General features: G+C 49.1%; 1 protein-coding gene and 1 long non-coding RNA gene across 2 annotated transcripts in view; both read right to left on the minus strand.

The window, feature by feature from the left end:
- Nucleotides 1-431: 431 nt before the first annotated feature.
- The window catches only part of LOC120738316 (LYR motif-containing protein 4B), a 43,802-nt gene continuing 17,153 nt past the window's right edge, over nucleotides 432-27,080 (minus strand). The window contains exon 5 of the mRNA XM_040039507.1: nucleotides 432-828. Within this exon, the coding sequence (XP_039895441.1) occupies nucleotides 781-828 (48 nt within the window). The 3' untranslated portion in view covers nucleotides 432-780. The remainder of the gene's footprint in view (nucleotides 829-27,080) is intronic.
- LOC120738318 lies at nucleotides 829-27,073 on the minus strand. The gene is made up of 2 exons (XR_005696941.1): nucleotides 21,396-27,073; nucleotides 829-10,926 (listed from the first exon to the last, which is right to left on the minus strand). It is a non-coding gene; the product is annotated as an uncharacterized LOC120738318 (long non-coding RNA).

A 27,080-nucleotide genomic window follows, 5' to 3' on the forward strand; every position in this document is an offset into this window, starting at 1 on the left:
ATTATTAGCAGCGCTCCACCTCCTCCTCCCACTGACCACGCTTCAGCTCACAGCTGGACTCAGGTGTGTTCAAACATGCTCATTGGCCGGTTTCAGCTGGATTCACAGGGGTCGAGTTCAGCCGCCATGATGTCACCTGTCAGAAGTGCGAGCCGGACGCTCTGACCAATCACGTCCCAGAGCTCAGACTCCAGCGGTGTGTTAGCATCATTAACCTCGCAGCAGCTGAAGAGGTGCGATGGTGCAGAGGTTAGCACCATCACCTCCCAGCAGGTGGAGGCCTCTCTGCGTGGAGCATGTCCTCCCTGCTGCAGCCTGCAGACATGCAGGACGACCTGTCCAGGTGTACCGCCTCTCACCTGCGACAGCTGGCATAGAACCAGCAACCTGCTGAGCGTCAGTGCACACAGTGATTCAGACTCAAACACTCGAACGCTTCATTCATCTTTATTTCATCTGGAGGCTTTTAAACTGAAAATCTGCTCCAACTCTGATTAAAGTGAATTTATTTACCAATGTTTCAGTTTCTCAGTGAACGCATCATCGCTGACCCGTGACTCATCAAACGTTCTGATTGGTGTGTCCCAGAAAACAAAACTCAAGCACTAAACTCCACCTCTACCCTCCTACATCTCCCATAATGCATCTCCCCCTCTCCCACCCGTTCACAGTGACATTAAACAGTTTAATCCAGACGAGGAGCTGCTGGGCGTTCTTGCTTTTGGAGGTCGGGGCAGTGATCTGCTCGCTGATGTCAATTCTGTCTGACTCCGCCTCCTGTTAATCGACCACAGTCTTCTGGGCCTCGTACATCTTCCCTATGGAGACCTGCGCAGACACAAACATCAAAGGATTTTAACTTGTTAATGGTTATTAACCTCGTCTGAATCATCGACGCAGACGTGGAAATATCCCCTCAGGGTCAGGCTCAGACCCACAGACCGAGCTCTGCGAGCCTGTGTGTGTGTCTGTGTGTGTGTCTGTGTGTGTCTGTGTTTGTGTCTGTGTGTGTGTCTGTGTGTGTGTGTGTGTGTGTCTGTGTGTGTGTCTGTGTGTGTGTGTGTGTCTCATGCCCAGAGAGCCTCATTGCTGTGTTATGTCAACAGTGCTGAGCTGAACTCTGTTGTCAAATAGAAGAGCCAATTATAGTAGAGTGTGGACAGCTGGACTGTCTGTACAAATGCAGCGTGTGTGTGTGCGTGTGTGTGTGTGTGTGTGTGTGTGTGTGTGTGTGTGCGCGTGTGTGTGTGTGTGTGTGTGTGCGTGTGTGTGTGTGTGGGACCCACAGTTCATGATTGATTTTGTGTTTATCTGAAGCACGGCGGAGCGGCACAGCGTGGCCCAGAACACTCGGACGTTCTCGCTGCCTCCGCCTGGACGCTGAGTTCACTGGACGCTCGAGGACAGCAGATCCTGAAGGACAGCTGGACCGCAGTGAGGCTGAGTGCAGAACGCGCTGAACGCTGTAACGGTTTGCATTTGATCAGCGCCGTGACCTCTCGCAGTCACCGAGCTCACACACACTCCCCGTGCACTGAAGAGCGAGTGCAGCGCAGGAAAGACGGGCTGCAGATTTATGAAACGACAAAAATATTTCTCTGATTCACTTTGTTTTTATAACTGTTAGAATCACTCAAAGTTTATTCCACGTTATTCTTTCTTTCAGGGTTTTATTCTTTAAGTCATTTCTTCATTTACATGGTTTTATTTTTAGTTTATATTTTATAAATGATCTATTTATAGATTAATTATATCATCTATAATACTGATCACTTAAGATTTTAATTAAAACTGATGTGAAACTTCGATGTTTCACCTTCTGACTGACTTTAAATTGATTATCAGGACATGTTGTGTCTGCCACCTGTGAAGGTGCTGCTGACTGATTGATTAATTGATTGATTGATTAAAGAGCTCACGGATCGTTGCCTCGTGTTTAAAGCTTACAGGATCAACGACGTTCCCGTGATGGGATCGTTTATGTGTGTGGTTATTCCTCTGCAGCACCAGCAGGGGGCACAATCACTCCACAGACAACTGTCCCCTGCACCTCCCTCCAGCTCATCTATTAGCCCCCCCCTCCTCCCCCCCCTGCATACACCACAAATAAAAAAACCCTCTCTTTTACTTTCTCTCCATCAGAGGAGCCCCTCGCTCGCCCGGTCAGAGTGTGTGAGGTCCTGATTGGCTGAAGCGTGGTGTAGGAGGGAGGGAGGGTGGTGCGGTGGTGGTGGTGAGGCGAGATGAGGCGGGAGGCTCTGTGAGCCAATCGGCTGCGAGGAGGCTTGGCTCTCATGTAAATTGTTGCGGCTGAGCTCGAACAAAGGGACGGCCTTGCTCGCTCTCGTCGTGTCTGAGCCGCTCGCTCTCCTGCGTTTCACATCTGCTCACATCTGCTCACATCCGTCTCTCTGCTCCAGCTGCCGTCACTTCATGAATAGTAGAAGGAGAGCAGCTCCAAATAAACACCAGTAAACCCAGTAATGCTTCACCGTTGTCTCCCAGTTCAAACTGCAGGGTTCATGACAGCAGAGCATGCTGGGAAATTCAGGCTCCGAGTCAAACAGGTTCACGGTGAGTTCAGAGGCTGCTGGTGAGGGAAAGGCCATCAGGCCACACCTCCACTGATCTTAACCTCACATCAGAAATGACATTTATGGCTGATTGCCACTTTATTAGGAACACTACAGTAACTCTGGGTCTCGACTTTTCAACATTTCAGAGATCAGAGTTACACACCAACGTTAATCTGCCGTTAACCAACGTTAATCTGCCGTTAACCGTCATCCTAAGATGTTACGACACGATGTGCCGCGGCGCTCTGTCTGTAACAGGAAGTGTTTCACGAGCAGAACATTTCAGCTTCTGCGTGAAACTAAACTGTTCAGAGAAATGTAACTACACATCACATCGATGCAGACCACAGCGACTGTGATTGGCCTGTTCAGACCCATCATCTCCTCCAATCCCAACGTTCTCTGGGAGGTTGATGGTTCGATCTGTTGCTGCTCCAGATTACAGTATCCTCGGCCTGACAGCGAAGCCTGAGAGTGAATGAGTCACTGAGATGTATTTAATATATTTCCTAAGGACATGAAAGTGTTTCCGTTGTCAGACACTGATGTAAGGGTCCTGCTGTAATCAGGACCGCTCACACCTGCACCTTTAACTACCAAGGAGCTCAGCTTGGTTCCCAGAGGTGTGCACGGCTGCACTTTTGTATGTTTCCTCTTCCTGTTCCCGGACTTGGTGCTGTTCGAACCACAGCTCCAGCGCCGATATCTATGATATCTGTCCACTATGATAAGCTCCTCTTCTTCCCCCCTGACCTGCCACAGCGGCCTCAGTGGAAGGCCGCCCCTCCCTGAGCTCGGTTCTGTTGGAGGTCTACTCCTGTTAACGAGGCTCGTCTGATCATCGGGGTTCTGTCTCTGATGCTTCAGGGTCTTTGTCTCACTGTGAAGCACCACATTTAAATACAACTGAACTCGAGTTTTCATTATCATTCATTTAGAAAGATATGAGGATTCTGTAAAACATATGCAGCGAGGCTTGGCACGCCGAAGCCTCCTGAGAGCTCTCTCCTACATAAAGACAATCACAGTGATGAGAGTTATAATGGGAAGCTAAACTTAGCCTTCCTCATATACCTTCAAATCCATCGGCTCAGCTTCAAACCCGCTCACACAGAACAAGTGGGAGCTGTATGGAAACCATGAGCACGCACTCCTCTCTCCCTGCTGAGTCGTGACTGGCTGACCTTCAGTCCCACTCCCACCAGGCAGGAGGTGTAAGATTAACATCACACTGCTGCACTCGATCCAGCTCGCACGGCAGACTGAGGAGGACTGAATGAAGAGCCTCCGTATGCCAAGTCTGAAATATCACAGCTGCTGCTCTGACAGCGTCTCTGCAATCCAGACATGTGCTCTAAACTTAATCGAGCCTCGTCAAGTCAAATGGAACCACATCCATATTCATAACGGTCTATGAAAGGTGCAGTTAACCATCAAAGCTGCACACAGGGACAAATGTGCAACAAATCTCTCTCATTCGTATTCAACGAAAAAGGCTCAGAGTGAGAAATCTCAAACGCACCGACAAACATCATTCAGTAAAACTAAATAAAATATACGTTGTTCTGAAACAACGAGCTAAACACAAACATGAATACATTGTGTCTATGATGTTAATCTTTAAAGAGCTGACTGAGATGGTACCAGCTATCATTTAAATAGATGTGTTTTAGAGCCCAGGAGCTCCTGTCATCATGTAACAATCAGCAAGGCGACAATCAGCGAAGGCCCTGCTACAAAACTGTTAGACTGTCAAAATGAGACAAGATGAACCCAAAACCCATCTTATCCTAACAAAACAAATCAAAAACAAACCAATTAACTAACAAAACAAAAAACCCAGGAAAAGTCTTTGAAACCTAAACCAAACTGAGAACTCTTCAGAGTGTCAAATTAACCGAGAACTCTTCAGGGTCTAAAATTAACCGAAAGCTCTTCAGGGTCTCAAATTGACCGAGAACTCTTCACAGTCTCAAATTAACCGAGAACTCTTCGCGGTCTAAAATTAACCAAGAACTCTTCAGAGTCTAAAATTAACCAAGAACTCTTCAGAGTCTCAAATTAACCAAGAACTCTTCAGGGTCTAAACCAAACCGAGAACTCTTCAGAGTCTCAAATTAACCGAGAACTCTTCAGGGTCTAAACCACCGAGAACTCTTCAGAGTCTCAAATTAACCGAAAGCTCTTCAGGGTCTAAAATGAACTGAAAACACTTCAGGGTCTAAAATTAACTGAGAACTCTTCAGGGTCTAAACCAAACTGAGAACTCTTCAGAGTCTAAAATTGACCGAGAACTCTTCGGGGTCTAAACCAAACCGAGAACTCTTCAGAGTCTAAAATTAACCGAGAACTCTTCAGAGTCTCAAATTAACCGAGAACTCTTCAGGGTCTAAACCAAACCGAGAACTCTTCAGGGTCTAAACCAAACCGAGAACTCTTCAGGGTCTAAACCAAACCGAGAACTCTTCAGGGTCTAAACCAAACCGAGAACTCTTCAGAGTCTAAAATTGACCGAGAACTCTTCAGAGTCTAAAATTGACCGAGAACTCTTCGGGGTCTAAACCAAACCGAGAACTCTTCAGAGTCTGAACCTAGCAGATTGCTGAAGTCTTGCAGGTTGCTGTTTTAAAGTTGGCATCTAGTATAAACCTGGCATTACTTTCAATCTGCTGGTTGCAAAACTAACAAAGGTACTTCGGGCTAATCTGTTGGTGTCTATGTGGTGGTCGCTGTAGCAGGTAGATGTGCATATTGGCTTTTACAGGAGTTTTATACCGAATGCCCTTCGTGACACAAACTATAGAGGGGATTTGTGTCCTTGCCTTGAATTGAACGAGCTTGCTCAGCGAATGTGTAATCCACCACACTACAGAGCCATGTGCTGGTTGCAAAACTAACACCGAGACAAAAAAAAAATCTGTTTGATTTATGAAGGTTAAAGCCAATAAACGTCAAACAACCTGTGGTTTTATCCTAAAATATACAATAAACAGCCACGAGAAGCCTGCAGTTAATCCACCATTCATAAACATTATACCTTTTTCTACAGAAAATGATTTTCATTTAGGAGGCTGTTGTTTGGGGTGATATTAAACAGCAGACAGATGGTGTGTGAGGCACATCCAAAAACTACTTTACTGGGATCAACACTGAAAACAGAACAGAGTCTTCCTCATGTTTGCTGTTTAACTTTATAGTTCGGTTACCAAAAATAGACTTCTCAATCAATCGTGATCTCGGACACGGGATCTCGACAGCAAGTATGTGTGGTTTCCTTCTGCCTTTACAGACACCAGCTGCCGTCCTAACATGGTAAGTGGGCTGGGCATGTTTGCATTAACAACACCCAAAAATAATTTGGGATCTTGTACTATGCTGTATCCCTGGATGGTGGGCGGATGGTGAAACTGTGGAAATAGCTGCTAATCTCGGTGAAAATCCTCCACAGTGGTGTGCGGTTAAAAAAGAAATGCTGCCCTGAACAGCAGGAGACGGCAAAAATCGAAGTTAAAGAGCCGCTGAAAGTGGGAGGAAAGAGATAAAGCGACGGAGGGAAACCTGGAGGTGGCCAGCAGAGTAGCTCAGACACAGAAAATGAGGTTTTCTCCTGTGAGGGAGAGAAAACAGGGGAAGAAAGATGAAAAGACAGAGGGCCTCGGACGTCACGACGCTGTCAAACTGAAATTCACGGAGGCTTCCGAGTGCCGGAGAGGAAGAGATGGAGAGCGAGGGAAGCCGGAGGATGAGAGGTGTTCAGGTAGATAATAAACTGAGCATAAGGAGCGCTCCATGCTGTTTCAGACTTTCCATTTGTCAGGAGACGAGAGCAGAGCAGCAGGCAGCAAAAACACATTTAACTCTCTGAACATCAGCGCCTCGGATAAACATTTAGTCCTGAAAGTCACGCCGCAGGAGGAAAGAAAACAGAGCCACGACCAAACCACCAATCTCCCCGATCAGGCTGCTGCAGTCTCTGCTAAAGCTCATTCAAGTTTCCTAGAGCTTATTTTTAGTGTTCAACATGTTCATTTTATCACATGCACAGTTTTAGCCTAAGAAAGTAACCGATGAACCACAGCAGGGACACTGCTGATGACACTAGCCAATGTCTGGATATGTAGTCCTGGTGCCCTTTGACCTCAAAGACCACAGACTTTATATCAAACATGGATGAAGCCACAGCGAACCACCTGCCCTTTCAAACCTCACCAGCAGGTGAGGAAAAGGTGCAGAGCAAGTTATCAGCTAACAGTTTGATTGGTAAGCTGAATAAACTCCTCTTTAAAGATGTCTCCACTGTGCCCGGGACTCTTCTTGGTACAGCGTGACTGAAGCACCAAGCCCAGGAGGTGTCATGGAGGCATCTCATCTTTACTCGAACCACCTTTAGTCTGAATGGCCGAGGTCCTCACCCTGTCTGTAAAGGAGACCCCAGGAACCCTGAGGGGCGAGGCTTTCTCCCCTGATCTGACTGTGGTTGTCAGATAATCTCCTTCAGTTAACCCAAAGTCTGTGGGGACTGATCCACGTCTGTGCTCACTGGAGGTTCCAGCTTGGTTTGAATACACACAGAGATTTTTTCCCTTTAATTACTGTCTTTTGTTTTAAGCTGTTCATCCAGGGTCATCTGATTACTGAACCTCCCTCGCAGTCCTTTATGTAACCACAGCCTGACGGAGATCACCACATTTCCATCCTGACGGATTGCAGACAAAGTTCGGTTGAGCGAGTTCATCTTCTCCTACTTTCAAATGTCAGATGATGTAAAGAAATATAAGCACTTCACCGCTATATTCAAAACACGCACGCACAAATATCTGCGTGGCAGGCGAGTTTTTTTCTGGCCGCACGGTTGCCACAGAAACAAAGACGTTAGGGTTCATTACTGTGTGAAATCTTTTGCATCAGATGATGTAAACTTCAGGTGCATCATGTGCGGAGAGGTGAAGCCAGTCCGTCACCGCTTCCACACGACACGCCGAAGACGAAGGCGTTTAGATCAGACGAACGAAGACTGAAAGAAAGAAGAAGGAGCTCGAGACAATTAACGGGAGCGTCTTCCATCAAGTTCAAACTTTCATCTGCTTTCATTCCTCCCTCTCTGTGGCGCTCTCTCTCGCTGGGCTCTTTCAGGAGGTTTATCAGTTTACATAAACTTCATCGCCTGAAGCTCAGAACCAAAACACATACAGTTTACTCTGTTCAGCACTTTCCTTTTAAAACCTGTTATTTCTCCAGAGGAAGCCTGGCTGAGCTGGCCGGTTCCTCAGTGCACGTTACAAACATGCAGATTATCCGTGTGGCAGCTTTAAGCAGACTGCATGCAGACTGGGGCCGCACCATTAACACCAATTTAATCTCGATCGGGATTTTGGATTCGCGCATTTCCCACTCCACCAACAGAATGCAAAAGCAAATGAAGCGCTAACTAAATCAGGGCCTGACCACACGCCTGCACGAGCCAATCACAGCTGTTCCCTGCAGTGTGCAGTGCGAGGTCTCCTGAACACGAACGACACAAAGACAACAAAACTCAGATGTGTGGAATAGCAGAAGGCGAGGAGCTCGTTCCGGAGCCGTGCAACATCAACTCAGTCGTCCATAAAACTGAGGCCGCGCATCCGTGTACCCATCCAGCTCACGGACACACCCAAGGCCAAGGATAAGCGTCCAGTAAAGGAAAACTTCCCGGACTAAACGCACGCCATCCCCTGGCTCAGAGGCAAAACCGGCACTGCACACTAAACATGGAGGGGCCAGCAGAGAGACACGCTCGGCCTTCGGTCACGTCCATCCTGCAGGAGGTTGGTTTTATCATTCATCCTTTCTTCTGCACAGAGTTCACATCAACAACGAAGAGCAGTTTTACTTTGACACAAAGATGTGATAAATATATAAAGAAGCACCTGATAAAATAAAGAGAAACATGAGCCGTGAGATCACGATGTTGAACTGTTGCTGTGACATTTCCTCTGAGATTCGAGCTCACCGTCACAGACCTGTGTCCCCTCTTCGTCTGATTGGCTTTCATCATCAGATATCTGCCTCTGAATGGCTCCTTCGCAACGTCACGCTGTTTAAAAAGTCGGTTTCTTGTCCTGACAGCAGCCACATCCTGGTCCTGTCCTCAGCCTCCAAAAACCTTCGTATGAACCTTTGTATCTGTGGGTTTTTGGCTGTTGGGAGTTTAGCTTCGACCAGCTGACTGTTGATGGTTTAGAGATGAAGATGGAGGTGTGAGCTGGTCTCGGTTGGGGTTGGTACCAGTTTGTTATGTGTCCGTGTAGACCAGCGTGGACCTGATGTGGATTAAAGCTTGTTTTATTTTTAGAATCTATCCAAAAAAAACCCTGAAAACTTTGAGACGAGCGTCTCACAGCAAAGTCCTGCGGTGGACACTCGAGATGAGGTTTAATGTTGGCGTTTTAAAGGCTGGGTGATGAGCGAGGGGAAGAAAAGAGCAGTTTCTACTTCTATTACAGCCAGAGGTGTCGCCCCCTGCTGGACTTTTTAAACAAGGCGCTCCTTCAGCGTCTCTCTCAGGCCTGGACGCTGTGTCCATGTTTTGAGCCGGCAGGAGCTCGGAGGCTCGCTCAACCAAAGCTTCAAATCTCCTGCACGCCGTCTCTGATCACTGCGGGCGGGGCTTCAGCGCCTTGCTCAAGGACACACCAGCATGGTGGGGTAGTGTTTCGAAGGTCGGCGGCTCTGAATCTGAAACAACCTGCAGCTTTGTTTTGTGCCGATCCAGCCAATCACATTCCTCCACTGTGATTCTTCCCTTTAACCCCCGTCGCCCTCATTTGTCCCTCCCTGCCTCCCTTAATTTCCCTTCTGCTGACCAGCTGAGAGTGTGTGTGTGTGTGTGTGTGTGTGTGTGTGTGTGTGTGTGTGTGTGTGTGTGAGAGTGTGTGTGTGTGTCTGCACTGTCAGATCCTCTTGTTTTGTTCCCCGTCTGTTTCAGTCTTTTCTTCTCCATCCTGCCGCCGTAACTCGCTGCTCTGTGTGCGAGATGCGAGCGACGGCGTGCTGGTGAAACGTCCCGTGTTCGTTTCCCACAGTGCCACAGTCTCCGCGTCCTCGTTAAGCATTCATGAGTGTTTAGGAGCGCCGCAGGCCGTTTCCCCTGAACCCCCCCCCCTCCTTGTTTTAAGTCCTTTTTTATAAAGTTGGGAATAAAAGAAGAAAATTAATTTGTCAGAGGAATGAATCACTTTCTCACCCAAACACTGTGGAGGTGGGGTCCGCCCTGCATCGACACAAAAGATCAGTTTTTAACTCTTTTGTGCCGTCTGCTCGAGGGCGGATGGATATCCTCGATATCACCTGTGAATGATGTGATGTGTCGCGTGTGATCATCACAGGCCGTATGTGCACGTTTACGCCTGCAGGCTTACTGAACCCGCCCACATCACTCACATCAGACGCTGCTTCTTAATGCACACACAGCTACGTCCACTCCGTCTGTGTGGATGTTGCAGCAAATTCACAGTGAGGTCAGATCAGGCCTCAGTCAGCATGTTAAAGGTTAAAGGTCATGGCAGCGTGGCTCAAGTTTGCAGAGCTGCATCTGAACAAAGCACAAGAGTGCTGGAACAGACGAGACCAAACAGCTCACACAGCAGTGAGCGCGATGATGATCTGAGTGGACCATGAGCTCCTCTGTATACCAGCATGTGTGTCCCACAGCTGAAGCTCAGACCAGTCAGCAGGACTGGGATCCGAGCACAGGAGCAGATCTGCAACAGAAGGAGGAGAGAATGGAGCTGCTGTGCAGAGCTCAGAGAGCTGTGCATGAACCAATGCTGCAAACCTCAACGAGCTGAAGCAACGTAGTCTGTCCACAGTGATGACAGAGACTGAGAACATCACTGCTGAAGGAAGCTCTCTGAGCTGCTCGATCACGGGCTGGACTGCAGCGCCTCGCTTTAACATGGAAGTCTATGGGGACTGACTCACTGCTGGAGCCTCTAGTGGACGATAGAGGAACTGCGGTCATCTTTCAGGTGCAGAAATGCTGCTCGTCATTCTCCCCAAAACACAGAAAAATAATAAAAACGATTTCTAAAACCATCGCTAACTTTACAGCCCAACAAAAGTAAAATTTAAGGTGAAATTGGCCAAAATGATGCACTTTGAGTCTATTCAATTTGATATTTTATAAGAAATCAAAGAGGCCGAGTGGCTCAGCGATGCTGTGTGAAAACAGGCTGCCATGACGGTACACCCCCAGACACTGATACTGCACCTCTGAAGACACACACACACACACACACACACACACACACACACACACACACACACACACACACACACACACACACACACACACACACACACACACACACACCTCATCCTGCGAGTTTTGAGCGCCAGACATCTTGAAAACAGACCAATGGGACGTCTTCGTTTACACTTCTCATTTACCGTCACTGTGTGGGTGACCTTGGAAATCCCCTTTACTCTAGGCTCCGCCCACCAGCTTTAACAAACGCTGGCATATCATCTTGTTAACTGGCTGTAATAATACAAGAAGCCCCGCCCACTCAGCACATTTGCAACCAATTAGTCGTCACCGTTCAAGATCCGCCATCAAGAAATGACGGAAAAGATAAAGGACGAATTACACGACACGGGATTAAGCAGTGGCGTAAAGGCCTCACACACACACACACACACACACACAGCAGGATGTTTCAGTTTGCCTTCATCTTTGTCTCGCTCTCTAATTAGTGCGCGCGTGCGTGCGTGCGTGCGTACGTGCGTGCGTGTGTGTGTGTGTGGAGTTCCCTCGGTCTGTGCTGCGATCTCCTGTTTCAGTCCGTCACACCCAAACGACACAGAGAGGCAGAGGAGATGAAAGCGGGAGGAGGAGGAGGAGGAAGAGGAGCTGGTATTAAATTGCGAGTGTCGTTACGCCTCCATTGTTCCTGCTCCTCCTCCTCTGTTCATCAGACCCGGGGAGGATACAAACGCCTGTTCATTCGTCCGTTTGAGCGACATCTCGACACTTCTGACAGAATCTGGACTGAAACCTAAAAACTTTCACTTATTTGGCCAAAGTCTGATTTCCCAGCAGGAAGCCTCACAGCTTCCAGCGCAGCAGCTCGCTAACAAGGCAGGCTCGGGGCGGGCCATTACCCTACACCGATTACTGTAAACACACAATTACATGTATACACGCTGATATCATGAAGCCTCATTAATCGCACCTTCTCTGTCCTCCAATCAAAACTGACTCTCAGTCCAAGTTTGAAAAGTTTGATTTATGGAGACAAAGCGGGAGCTGCTGCTTTGTTTACATCAGACTAACCCGCTAACAAAGAAACCGGCAGCAGCACATCAAAGAGGCTGAGATTAAATTCATGGTTTTTTGAATGGAGTCTGGTGGAGAATAACAGATTCACGTCCCTGCCAGAAAACAGTCCAGTTATCCTGTTATGATTATGTCAGGTGTGTCTGGCAGGTCAGCCTGGGGGCGTGGCCTGTAGTTAACACCCACAGGTAAAACCCCACCTCAAACAAGCAGAATTATATCCTGAAAGATTTACACGGAAACAAAACCGTAATCACGTTTTGGTGCTCAAAGGATTAAAGTTAGCATTATTAGGGGCGTGGCCTCTGTGACTGACAGGTGGATGGTGACACAGGTGGTTGTAGCTGCTAGCTGTCTGCTAGCTTCACCTGAACTGGACCTCTGGACGTGTTTGTGCTGTAGGAGCCTTTTAATGACGTCATGTGACCAATAACATGGCTGCTGTGAGGTCACTGTAGTAACAGACTTCCCAAGGAGGCGGAGCTAAAATGCAGGCTTTAGTGCAAGGAACCAATAGCTGTAAAAACTTTTTTAGTTTAATTAAGTGTTAAAGACATTCTTGTTTATCAAACTTGCAGAAACTGCAAGAAAAAATGCTGTTCAAGAAGAAAACAGAGTGTTTGTTGTAATTGCACATGTGGACCAATCATGTTTAAGCGTGCAGTCAGCCTCCCAGAAACCTGCGTCTGTGTCCATCATCAGCACCGCGGCTGTGATGTTCACACACGGGGAACAACAGCCGATCATTAGAGTGCCAGCGGGCTCGGCTTCTGTCATTAACTGCTGCAGAGGACGCGCACGCACACACACACACGAACACACACACACACACGCACACACACACACACACACGCCCACACACACACACACACACGCCCACACACACGAACACACACACACACACGCACACACACACACACACACACACACACACACACACACACACACACACACGCCCACACAGATCGATGTGCTGGGTGGAAAGCTGCTGAAGAGGAGACAAATGAAGGAAACACTCGAGAAACAAAACTGACGAGTCTCAATAAGCAGACGAGGCGAGTCCTCCAGCGAGAGGTTATGAAACGACAGAGCACTTCAGACCAACGCCGGAGAGGCCGAGCACGCGAGCAAACCTCCACCGGCAGCCACAGCGCCGAGTCACAGGGCCGTGTTTTTAGGGTTTAATTGTCCCAAACGTCAGCGGGATCCTGGAGAGAGCAGGATTTCTTACACCTGGAGAAAACAAACAAAGCTTTATCACAATAAAAGCCTCCTGCTGAGCAGCGCTTTTAATGTGAAGCAGCACCAGCAGGAAGAAATGTAGGCTTGCATCAGTTTACACCGGCTGACATCACAAACCACCAAACTGAAGCCCGAGTGTGTGAAAGAATGAGCTCGTGTTTGAGTTAAACCTGCACCTAAACACCTCGTTTAAAGACGACCCGCTGACCCTGGGCAGGTCTGCCACAGCTCACCCTTTTCCTCTTATTCACAGTCACAACATTAAAGATATTAATTGTAAATTAAAGTGTTTAAAAAGAGTCAAAAAATGAAATCTATCAACAGAAAGTGAAGAAAAAAAGCTTCGTTCAGACATGAGCGAACACGTAACCTCGTTTTTACAGCTGCATCACCATTATTATTATTATTACTACTATTACTATCATTATCATACATACTATATCATACTATTATCACATATATATTATTATTACTACTATTACTATCATTGTTATTATTATTATACACCATTACTGTGACTGTCAAAGTGTTCATCTGACATCAAACTCAATGGTTTGTTAAGCGCTGCAGGCTCATTAGTGTCTGAGGCCTGTACTGCAGTTTGTACAGGTGACACCTTCTGCTAAGACTCCGCCCCCAGGTGGCGAACACCTTCACTAATATTTTCTTTGCAGACACTACATTTAACCTCCAAGCAACTACAGCTGGCAAGACTTTAGAGAATTATTGTCGATACTTCTGCGTGACGAGCTACAAGCCGGTGCCCGACCAATCCCAGCCTTTCGTCTTCAGCACTGAAGGAAACCCAGGAAGCACAAATGAAACAAACACTGAAGTAGAGAGTTTGACTCTGACCTCAGTTTGATTTACAGACCACCAAATCACAACAACAGGGGTTTGATACTGTGAGCTAATCACCCTGCACCAATGAGCAAGCACTCGGTGACAGCGGGAAGGAAAAGCTCCCTTTGAACAGGAAGAAACCCCTGCAGAACCTGCCTGGTTCTGCATGACTCATGGTCATTCCTCCGTCACTGCTCCGAGCTGCTCATGAGCTGCTTCTCCAACCCAACATGGCGCCGCAGCCTTCGGGTTCAAGAGTTCGACCAGAGGATGAAGCTCGGCGGGCGTGCTATTAATGTGTCATTAGGGACAAACTGACGAACACGTGCAGCCATCACCTCCAACATCAGCACAAACACAACTCTTCCTCCTCCCTCATTCTTCCCATCGTCTCCCTGCATTCCTCCTCTTCCTCCTCTCGTTGCTCACTGTTGTCCTCACATCACATTGCCTTCTCCAGTCAATGAATTTCATCATGCAGCGTGTGTGTGTGTGTGTGTGTGTGTGTGTGTGTGTGTGTGTGTGCGCGCGTGTGTGTTGAGGAGGACGATGGAATATCATCATTGCATCAGCTCCAGATTTCCAAGAATAGAAGAAAGCAAACAAACAAAAGAAAGTACCAGAAAATATCCCAACAAGAGGGGGAGGAGGGGGAGGTGCTAAAACGATGTGCAGTCTCTCTGCAGCGTTCAGGGACGAAACGTGATGAGAAACATATCTACAAACATCTAACACGGCAAAGCAGCAGCACCGAAGCAGCTCCAGCTACAGAAACGATTCATGCTCAGAGGCCTGACCAGCAGCATCAACCACATCGTCACAGAAACACGCCCACTTTAAAAAGTTCCTGTTTACACACACCGTTACAGGGTGGGAGGCGGGTAACAGTGGAAGTCATATTTAAAATTCATAATTACATAATTAACATTTTTTAACCAATCGAGTTCTGACCATCTGGGTTTGGCGGTTTGATGAAAATGATGATGACTTGTTGGAAGTATGCGGACGCTGCTGTTGTGGTGAAGAGAGAGCTGAGCGTAAAAGCGAAGCTCTCAACTGGTCGATCTACGTCCCTGCCCTCACCTATGGCCACGAGCTGTGGGTAGTGACCGAAAGAACGAGATCGCGGATACAAGCGGCAGAAATGAGCTTCCTCCGAAGGGTGGCTGGCCTCTCCCTTAGAGATAGGGTGAGAAGTTCGGCCATCCAGCAGGGGCTCAGAGTAGAGCTGCTGCTGCTCCACATCGAAAGGAGCCAGCTGAGGTGGTTCAGGCACAAGGCTGCCTCCTGGGTGAGGTGTTCTGGGCATGTCCCACCGGGAGGAGGCCCCGGGGCAGACCCAGGACACGCTGGAGGGATTATATCTCTCGGCTGGCCTGGGAACGCCTTGGTGTTCCACGGACAAGCTGGAGGAGGTGGCTGTGGAGAGGGAGGAGTGGGCTTCTCTGCTTGGGCTGCTGCCCCTGCGATCCTGCCCAGCGTGTTTTTAAGGATCCCGGAGGCTTCATGTGTGATTCGCCTTTTTATTTTGTTAAAGCTGCCCAGCTGCATGTTGGCGGCTTCAGAGGGGAGCGAGGGTTTGAGTCTTTGAGGGCCTCGCTGCTCAGAAATCAATACTTCAGCTCTCTCTCTGTTTTGGGGGAGTTTGTGGGGCTGCCGCTGATGTGAGGACCAAAGAGATGAGAGGGGAGCGAGATCTGAGGTTACACCGTTCAGCTCTCTCTGAGGCTGGATTTCACTTTTATCTTTGCATTCGTCACTTCTTCAGAGCGACTGAAATAAAGACTTTTCAGCTCCTGTTTGCAGGAGAAGCTCATCAGGACTTTGTTGTGCATCTCAAGTGGAACATTCGGACCAACCTCTACGCCGCTTTGTGTGCGTGACGTAAGCGTAGTTGATCTCCCAGAAACAACCTGAAATACTCCGAGGCTTTGACGTGTCGTCGACTTTTCTTCATCCTCGTCTTTAAATCGCTCCAGCGTCTCTTCACTGGGGTCTTTTATTTTGAAGTGACAGGATTCTCTGTGCTGGTCTAGTGTTCGACTTCCTGTCCTCCTCCAGCCGCTCTGAGCAGGCTGATGTGGCCGCCGTAAAGAAACAAAAACCCGTTTTCAGTGATGCAGCACTCAAGCTTCACCTTTAACAGCCTCAAAATGTGGCGCCCCAGTCTCGTAGGTGACATCACCAGGTCACTATGGATACGCCCATCAGTCTACATCTCACATTTACGGTCCAATATATTAAACTCCATCGTTTATAGCGACACTTTCTGGTTATTTCACTGTGACATGCAATGGTAGTGACGGTGCTGTGCATGAGGAAATGATGCCCAGCTCTCACTAACAGACACACGATGCAGCGTGTGAAAGGCTCGAGTCCCCTCTCAGCTGTGATAAATGCATAATTCAGCACATAAACTGCAGCTCCAGCTCTAATTAAGAGGTCTCCTTTGTAGATTTGCAGACCTGCCTCCTCTACAGCGTCTGTGTGATGTTCGCTGAGGCTGAGAAAGAGGAGGAGGAGGAAGAGGAGAGCGAGGAAAAACCTGTCTGCTTTCATCCACCTGAGCTACTCCCTCCTCTTTTTAATAGAGTTTGCTCTGCAGTGTGTGTGTGTGTGTGTGTGTGTGTGTGTGTGTGTGTGTGTGTGTGTGTGTGTGTGTGTCTAAAGCTAGGTAAAGCTATCAGGACCTGTGGGGGCAGCCGGGTGTAAAGAAGCAATAAAGGTGTGGGATTTCTCTGGGATGGAGGGAGGAAGGGCCGCGGATTTTCACCGATCAAAATGTGGAGGAAGAGCAAGAGAGGAAACGGGGGGATAGCGAGGTGAAGAGGAGGAGGAGGTGACGCAGGCTTTCACGCAGGGTGTTGCCCTACTTTTCAGTTCAGCTACTGTCTGGCTCAGGCTTTCCCAAAATCTCTGGTCCCCCGTCAGTGCGTCAGAAAGAGCTCTGAGGGGAGCGCAGGACTGATCTCCTGCATCGGGAAACACTTCACTGGTCCTGCTTGAAGTTATTTAAAACCTCATCTCTAACACGGCTGACTCTGGAGGGAACAGCAGCACAGATGCTGGATGTTGTTCATAAACTCAGATCACTGGTATCCCCACAAACCTGAAACCGAGCAGAGATTTTCGTGTATATGAAACTTCCTGAAAATCCTCAGATACACGAATCCAACACGTTCCTGCTTCTGTCGACACACTTGGTTCCAAACACTTTGCATCCAAACTGTCCTCCTCGAGTGGCTGCTCAGTGAATACATACATGCGATATCCTCATCTGAAGATGCAGCGTGACTTTGTCTGATTTCTATTGTGAATAAATGCCCATAAATCTGCTCACAGTTAGAAATAAAAGCTTTCTTTGAGTCTCAGAACCAGTTTGAGGACTTTTAGCCGAGTTGGTTTCGGTCACATTTCATCCATTTCTGGCTCTCGTGCGGCTGGAGCTCATCCAGCTGTCATGAAACTCTCACAGCACACCTGGGTGTGGGGCTCACAGGTGATCTTACTGGATTAACATGCTGACTTCCAAGAAGCCGGAGACTCTGCTCAGCCTCCCTGTTTACTCCAGAGTGCTGATTGAACCTTGAATTCAGAAGACGCCGTTCGACCCGGCTGAGACCGGCTCTCTACCTTCACAGGTCTTCTGGAGGGTCGTGAGTCTGAGCATCTGGCTCCGTGTGGTTCGTCTTCATGTTTTGGAAAAGGCTAACATGGTGGTTACAGCAGGATAACGTTATATGCAATCAAGCCCCTGTATAAGTGTGAGCTGTGGGCGGTGCTTGGCACAAAGTAGACCAATGCTGAGGAGCGTGTCTGTTTCAGGGACCTCAGAGTTCTCTGGCAGGAAACTCTGGAGCCTCTGTGAGGAAGGGTGCTTGCTCCAAGTAAATACCTCACGATGACAGGAAGGTAGAGCACGCGGGTGGCTGCTCTGCATCTACAGTGATCTGTACTGGACCGCTGTGCTGGAAACAGAGCAGCAGGTAAAGTTTTGGCAGGAGCTAAATGGTCACGAGGTGGACCAAAGCCAAAGCGGCTGTGCTCAGCCTTGGCTCGAACGTGACAACTGTGAATGACCACGGCGGACCCGATGACATTTTCAAGCTTTTCAGCACGCACTTTACTTTACCAAACACAGGGCCCATTACAGTATTTAAGATTGCTGCGCATGACTGCAGATGCTGTGTAGGCGCGTCCGCCGTCCCTGCACGGCACCACAGACCGTGCCCGCCACAACGGCGTTTTAACACGATCCACAAAGAGTTCAGGCGACGAGTCTTTGTTACCTCACTCACCATCTAAGGTCCAACATCTTCACTGGTAACCAAACCCTCACGCTGTGATTTCTAGAAACCCACGTAGCACTTTGTGGGTTGGACTTTCTGAAGTTCGTCAGCCAGAGTGACGACTTTGTTTGTCATATTCTGATAGGACAGAGTTAGCCAGAAATAACACCAGCCTGTTAGCCTATTTGATAACAAAAGTTTTCAGGATGTTCAAGTGAATAAAACTCCTCTTAAGAAATGACCAGGACCACATCGGTGGGGAAAAAGCCGGGCTGTGATGGTGTCTTTGTGTAAACTGGACCCGCTAACAGCCACATTTAGCACAAGTTTAACAGGGATAATAATAAAGGGGCCGTAAAACCAAAATCAATTAAACTAACAAGAAAATAATTTGTTTGCTTGCTTCCCCCTGAAGAAAATCCACAACCACTGACCACATAAATCACACAGATGCAAACATGCCTACAATAAGGCAGCCGAGAGGAAATAATCCAGTTTAATACCGTTTCAGGCAGTATGAAAGCCTCAGATTGGAGGAAACGGGATATGAACTCAGGTGGGAGATAAATCTCTACAACAGATCTGGATGTGACTGAAGATACGAGCCGAAGCAGAAATGTTCACGTGTGTTCAGGCCGGAGATAATTCGGCCGACGTGGTTAACCTTCAGAGGAGACCAGATGTCTCGTGGCGAATATCGCACAGCAAACAGCAGCTGCTCGCCATAAAACGTACAGTTACTCCATCGATCTCTCCACAGAACGATTTAAACTGCAGAAACTACGAGTTCAGGACTTACTGTGCTTTTATTGGGATTCCTGCAGAGAAGCTGCACTAACAGGTCAAAATGTCTCTTTATTAAAGTCAGTGGCAGGTTTCTTCTTCTATAAACACGAGTGTCTTTAAAATAAACTTCCTCTTTCTGAAAGTAGAGCTTCCTACATGTTCCTGGAAGTCTTTAAACCTGACAAAATTCAGGCTGTCAGGGTTAAACGTGACCCGTCTCCCCCGTATCGTTCTATCATCCCGGGCAAAAACAGTTCCAGCCCGGCTCCTACGACCTCCACCTGCTTCCACACATCCATAGTTCAGGGTCATCGGGGGGTTGGAGCCTATTCCAGCTGCCACAGGGCAGGACAGCCTCCACCTACCCACTCTAATCTCACCTGCATGTTTGCATGGAAGATCTCAGATCTGCACAATTTTGTGTTCAGGTTATTATTAAACAAACATAATCGAGGTAAAAGGGTCCAATTATAACCCTTTAAACCTAAACTGCATCCCTGCCAGGTGGGGGCGTGCTCAGTTCAGCTCACATTTATTCATGTTTCAGTTAAAACACATCATGTCCGTGTCAGCCATAAGTCATGTGACGTCTCTGTAAGCTTTCAGTCACACTAAAGAGCTCGCCCCCTGCTGGTCACTGCAAAGACTGCAGGCTCAGTCCATCGTTGATATACAGTCTGTGGCCTCAGCTGCGATGCTCTGGATGCAGATGTGTCACAGCAGCTGGAGGGTCGGCGGGGCTTTTACGCCTCCATGGTCGCAGAGCTGTTTAAATATTAGCACGGCCGTCCCAGAGAGGGATTTCAATTGAAATCTGCCTGCAGCTGAATACGAGCAGACCGGAGAGGCGACTGAACCCCCACGTCCTCCGAGCCCATCGAACGCTGAGATAAGTCCTCCGCGTGTTTGTTGAACGGCGAGAACGGGCTCATTGAGATTCTGTCCGACCCCCAAGAGCCGTAACGGGCCCCCCGGAAGCCCCCCCCCCACCACAACACCCCCACCAAGACCTGGCAGGTATAACTCACCGCTCGCTGTGGCATTTAATCTCAATTGAGCCAAAATGGCCGAAGGCGGCATGACACTGCGGTGACATTAAGCAGCAGTAATCGTTGAGAAATGGCTCTTCTGAGGCCGCCACACACACACACACACACACACACACACACGCTCACACACACACTCTCACACACACGCACGCACACACACACACACACGCGCACACACACACACACACACACACACACGCTCACACACACACTCTCACACACACGCACGCACACACACACACACACGCGCACACACACACACACACACACACACGCTCACACACACACGCACACACACACACGCACGCACACACACACACGCACACACACACACTCTCACACACACGCACACACACACACACACACACTCTCACACACACACGCACGCACACGCGCGCGCACACACACACACACTCTCACACACACGCACGCACACACACGCGCGCACACACACACGCTCACACACACGCACACACACACTCTCACACACACACACACGCTCACACACACACGCACACACACACACACACACACACGCGCACACCACACACCACACACAACACACACGCTCACACACACACGCACACACACACACTCTCACACACACGCACACACACACACACACACACTCTCCACACCACACGCACGCACACGCGTCGCGCACACACACACACACACTCTCACACACACGCACGCACACACACGCGCGCACACACACACGCTCACACACACGCACACACACACTCTCACACACACACACACGCTCACACACACACACACACGCTCACACACGCTCACACACACACGCTCACACACACACACACACTCTCACACTCTCACACACACGCACACACGCACACACACACACGCACGCACACACACACACGCACGCACACACGCTCACACACACACACACTCTCACACACACGCACACACACGCACACACACACACACATGCACGCACACACGCTCACACTCTCACACACACGCACACGCACACACGCACGCACACACTCTCACACACACGCACACACACACACGCACGCACACACACACACGCACGCACACACGCTCACACACACACACACACTCTCACACACACGCACACACACACACACGCACACACACACACACACGCACGCACACACGCTCACACACACACACACACACACTCTCACACACACGCACACACACACTCTCACACACACACACACACACACACGCTCACACACACACACCCACGCTCACAACACACACACACCCTGATGACACATCTGACTCCCACAACATTAACAAGATGACAGAGTGAGGCCACAACATTAACAAGTCCTACAAGCAGAGAGTTACTACTTCCATAAATGTGTGTAAATCACACACATCAAAGATGGCGCTGCATCCATCTATGACACACCCGTCAGTGTGACTGAATCGTGTGACTGGCTGTGACGTGTGTGTTTGGCCTCACTGCTTCCTCTCCTGAACCCACCTGGTGTGTGTGTGGCGTTTCAGACGCTGTTCTGGTGACTGCAGAGCAGCAAACCCGTCACACGAGCCTCACATCGGCTGATTTCAGTTTAAGGTGCTCCACTTTGCATTAACATACAACAGAATCACCGGTGTCGCCTGAAACCATGGTGGACGTCCATCAGGATGTATAAATACTCAAGAACCTTCACCTGCCGCCTTCCTGCTCCAGGAGACAAACAAAAGTAAACTCAAAGTAAAATAACTAGAAAAGTATTTTTGAGCGAGCATGAAGACAAACCTTCAAATATTTGGGACGGCGCCATCTTCCATTTACAGTCACCAAGACTTCCTGAACGATCTGTTTCTATAGTAACTTCACAGCAGCCATATTATTGGTCACATGATGTCATTAAAAATGCTCCAAAAGGCTCCAACAGCTCAGGTGAAGCTAGCAGCTACAGCCACCTGCGTCACCATCCACCTGTCAGTCACAGAGGCCACGCCCCTAATAATGCAAACTTTAGACCTTAATGCGATTCAGACGATTCACCTGCAGAGACCAGAACAACCAGAGCAGCAGCTGTAAACACGTTTGTGTCTGTGGGGCCCGGCTCAGAGCCGAGCCTCTGATGGACCGTTTGTAGCAACATGAGCTCCAACCAGCTGCAGTGTTACTGTGACGACGTCCAGCCAATCACAACGCAAAGGAAGTGCGATGCCTGAAATGTTCACTCTCTGTTGGTTACAGCAGAAAATGCTGAGGTCACATGAAGGCCCTGTTCATGCTAAGCACCCCTCACCTCCTGAATGTTTGCATTCAGTGTGAGTGTGGCGGCTGCTGCACTCGCATTCAACACTGCTTTAGTTTCTCTGCACAAACAGAGGCGGCTCTGCAGCTGCAATCCATCATCTTTACTCCCTAACTAACTTACAAAGGCCCAAACACACACACACACACACACACACACACAAAGACAATTAAGAACAAACTCCAGTTTTTAAGCGTATGCACACAATCAGCGCTGCAGAGTCACAGAAGTACGCCCACATGCGGCAGATGAATCCACACTGTACGCCCACACATGAATATAAACACAAACAACAAAAAATAAAAACACAGCGAGCGGAGCGGCGATGAGGGACGAGCTGCTTCAGTGAGCGGCAGGTAACGAAGGAGGAGCGAGGTCACCGGGTCAGCAGGAGAGGAGAGGCGGAGCCAGAGCGACACCTCGCTCTGACCCGTTACAGGGCGATGCTCAAACTGCAACATTCACGTGGAAACTCATCCCCGTGAGCAGAAGGTGGAGCTTCAGCTCGTCCCCGAGCTGCGAGGCAGTGTTGTTTGTTCAAACTGCAGGAGGGGCTCCGGGTCGCAGCCTCAGTGAGGCCAGTACGGCACATTTTCACCACAACTAACAGCTTTAGTGTCAAACCTGACCCCGAGAGCCGGGGGGCGGTGCCCAAACCTGACAGGAAACGAAGCCTCTTCCACATGTAAGGAGACTGTTAGGTGGGCCTCTAAACCAGTCACACTTCAGTCTGCAGCGTTCTTCATTCGCTGGCCAAAGCCACGCTAACGTCGCCCGTTGTTGTTGGAATATTTCACGAGGGGCTCCAGCTCTGCCTCCACCCTCGAGCAGAGGAAGCCTCTCAGAGACACACCTGGCTGCAGGTGTTTGAGCATGGACGGCACGCTACCAGCTGGGCGACTTTTAAACCTGCCACGGGCATGTGACGGGGTTACTGCTTCCTGTTGCACGCTGGGTATGGTAATGAGGGGTGGGAGCACATGTAGCCCGGGGTTGTTGTGAAAGGTATTTGACTGTTTGCATTTACCTGTTGTTTTCTCCTTCGGTCTGACTATCAGAGAATGAATAATGAACACGAGGCGCGATGCTTTAAAGGGACTCAGCTTATTATTCATTGTCAGCCGAGGCAAGATGTTTGTGCCCCCACCCGCTCCGCCTCTTATATAACACACTGTACGGATGTGTGCACAGGGGAGGGGCCCAGCCTGGATGAAGCACACAGGCTCCTCCACCAGGAGCCGGGATGGATTCTTCCAGAAGCCTGAAGTACTGCAACAGGGACGTAGCAGGAGCATTCCTGCTCTGATGCACTTAATCTGTGAGTCAGTGTGGGCGGATGCAGAGGACACACACACACACACACACACACACACTAGTGAAATGGGAACATAAAACACTCTGCGCTCCGGGTCCGCCCAGCCAATCGGAGCGCGCTGATGCGTACGCTGTATGTCAAAGCTGTCGCCGTTTCCTGCAGAACGCTGTGCTGACGCCGGCGTTTGTGGATGTGTGAAAACTGGCTGCAGCCTTTAATCTCACGGAGGATGAAACACTACACAGAGAGAGACGTTGGTGTGAACCTCCAGAAAACCATAAATGTACAGTTTTGGAAGTTATGACGTGTCTAACGGGCCTCAGTTCTACCTGTTCAGGTGCTCAGACCTCCAAGCCTTCACCACGCAAGTAAATAAAGTTCACTCTGAAGCGTGAAACACATCGACACGGTTAATAACTGTGGGTGAACAAAGGTGGAGGTCTTACTCCGTGTGCAGAGCGAGCTCCACGTGGAGGCGGGTAGATGGAGCTCTACAAGCTTCTGTCACAGCTCAGCTTCTTTCCTGCAACCTCGAACGTGTCGTCGGCTCATTTTACCTCCATGACTCCACCTCACAGCTTTACTCCAGGAGCTGGTTGCACTACAACCATCCAACCTTACATCCACCTGTTCATCCATCCATCCCTCCATCCCTGCATCCATCCATCTGGAAGTTTGGGTCAAAGAGGCAGCAGTCTAAGCAGACGTCACTGAGTCGATCCAAAGCGAAACAGGAAGTAATGTCTTCAGCTTCTGCCGTGGAATGCCTCGCCTGGGAGACATGGTCATGGGGTCAGGGGTCATGACCATGTGCTGATAAGACGTGGCAGAAGTAGCTGGAAGTGTACAGGAGGCCACACAGCTTTGTGTTTATGACGCATGTTTAACAGCGAGCTCTAAATCGGCCTTAAACCTGGGCTCATCTGTAAAACTGCTCCGCAACTGGCCACGCAGGAAGTGACCTCACAGATCAGGTAAAGCCAATGAAACACGTGGTGGGCGGGTCCTCAATCAAATGTTCTCTGAACTCTGAGGTGAGGAGTGAACACCGTGGCCGGCTGACATGTGAGCGGTAAATACACGACAGGGTAACATACGTGACGGGCGCCACACGGAGCACGCAAACGAGGCTGCGGCCTCACGGCGCTGCGACACGTCAGCGTGCAGCCTTCGTAACTCATCGTTTCTGATTTGCAGCAGGCGTGAAGGATGAGAGCAGCAAACAAAGCGTGCAGTCAGCACAGAGCCTGGCTGCAGAGCGGTCTAACTCGATAACAACCAAGCAGACGAGTCAGCGAGGAAACAAAGAGATGCTCTGGAGTGGACATCAAGCCGTGAAAATGACCCGAGAAAGAAGCAGAACGGCAAGAAAAGCCAGCAAAGAACTTTCTCTGCGTTTCTGCTCACTCAGTTTAGTGACGGTTTGCTGGGAAGTTTCTGAGTCACACTAAACAAGAAGACTGAAGGTCATGTGACCCTACAAATGTTCCTATTTAAGGTGTTTTAACCATGAAGCACGTTCCTCTGCGACTAAATGTTAGCCTAACTCACAAACTAACCATAACAATAAGAAAACCACAGCGACTCAACCACCGCGTAAGGTAAGGGGCGGGGCCACACAGTGAATCAAACCCCCTCTGGCACCAACATCAGCACACAAACCAGCAGCTGAGCAGCTCCTGCAGGCGCAGCATGGCGGTGGCTCAGTACTTCTGACCATGTGACTTCTACCGTGACAGCGACGTGCGATTCCTCAGCGCCATCTTGGCAACACAAACTGGATGTGACGGGGAGGGGAAGATGTGACGGTGAAACCGGTCTATCGACTCACCCACAAACCCATCAGGACCTCTTACAGACGTCAGAGCCAAACTTCACCCATAAACTTCTGCAGGGCTGCAAGTCTATCGCCCCCTGCTGGCCTTCAAACACACTTCAGCCCTGGCGTTGTGTTTTTTACTGTAAATTCTACATCCAGATACTCGCTGTTAGCACGCCTGTTAGCACGCCTGTTAGCGGTAATACTTAGAGGGAGGTGCTCCACCTGTCAGCGCCAGTTAGCCTCAGGTAGCAGCTAAAAATCACAGGTACGAACAACTTGTTTAACCAACTGCTGACGATGAGCGAGAGCAGCAACAACACATGTCCCCGTCTTCAGAATGTGTGAACACGTGTGTGTGTGTGTTCCTGTCTAGCTATCTTTGTGAGGACCGAAATCTGCATTCTACTAGTGAGAACCAACAGTCCCTTGTGAGGACACACTCACGGTCCCCACAAGTTTGAAGGAACGTTTGAGGCTCAAAATGTGGTTTTAGTGTCAGGGTTACAATTAGGTTATGGTTAAGTTTAGGGTCAGGGGTCAGGGAGAGCATTGTGTCAATGAAGGTCCTCACTAAGATACCTGAACGGGCTGTGTGTGTGTGTGTGTGTGTGTGTGTGTGTGTGTGTGTGTGTGTGAGTGTGAGTGTGAGACAGACTGGGAGACGCTCAGTCATCCATGGGGATTGGCTGAGAGGCTGCTGATGCATTAAGGGAACAAAGTGACCAACAGTGAGGTGATTAGCCCTGACCTGCCAAGGTAATGTGTGTGTGTGTGTGTGTGTGTGTGTGTGTGTGTGTGTGTGTGTGTGTGTGTGTGTGTGTGTGTGTGTGTGTGTGTGTGTGTGTGTGTGTGTGAGACAGGTGGTGAGCCGGTAAGCAGGTGTTCATCTGCATTCTAGTTAACCTGGTTAACCTGAGAGTGTGAGGACAGAGTGATGGTGCAGGGCTCAGGGTGGAGCTGATCACTGATCAATATTAACGCGTTCGGCTCGTTATTCCATGAATGCATCAACTTCATGATGACATTGAGGATAACCTGCCTCACACTGGGTTCATGTCAGCACCTGCTCACAGCTCTAAAACTTCAGAGAGGAAGAAGAAAAACATCATCATGTAACAGAACAGCTGCTGCAGATCAGCATCCTCCCTCTGCTCTTCATTTCACTGTTACTTCATATTTTGACCTGTGGATCTAATTCTTTTTCTCACTGTATTTATTTTGATTTCAGTTTAATTTTTTCCAGGCAGTTTTTATTATATTGAGTCACAAACTCTTCCACTGCTGTTATAACTTTAACTGCTGGAACAAAAATGATCCCCCAGCTCGGTTCATCCTCAGAGCTGGACCAAGCTGAACAAACACCAAGGAGGGAAACTGCTCGATGATCTCACTTCCTCTTCTCAACTTTTCCTTTCACCCGGTGTTTTAGTGTCAGTGTGGAGGGCACGATCACAGGCAGGTCCTCACAACAACAGCAGTACAAACGTGTGTGTGTGTGTGTGTGTGTGTGTGTGTGTGTGTGTGTGTGTGTGTGTGTGTGTGTGTGTGTGTGTGTGTGTGTGTGTG

This window comes from Simochromis diagramma, unplaced genomic scaffold (genome assembly GCF_900408965.1).
Source record: "Simochromis diagramma unplaced genomic scaffold, fSimDia1.1 OVJJ01000567.1, whole genome shotgun sequence".
Classification (NCBI taxonomy): Eukaryota; Metazoa; Chordata; class Actinopteri; order Cichliformes; family Cichlidae; genus Simochromis; species Simochromis diagramma.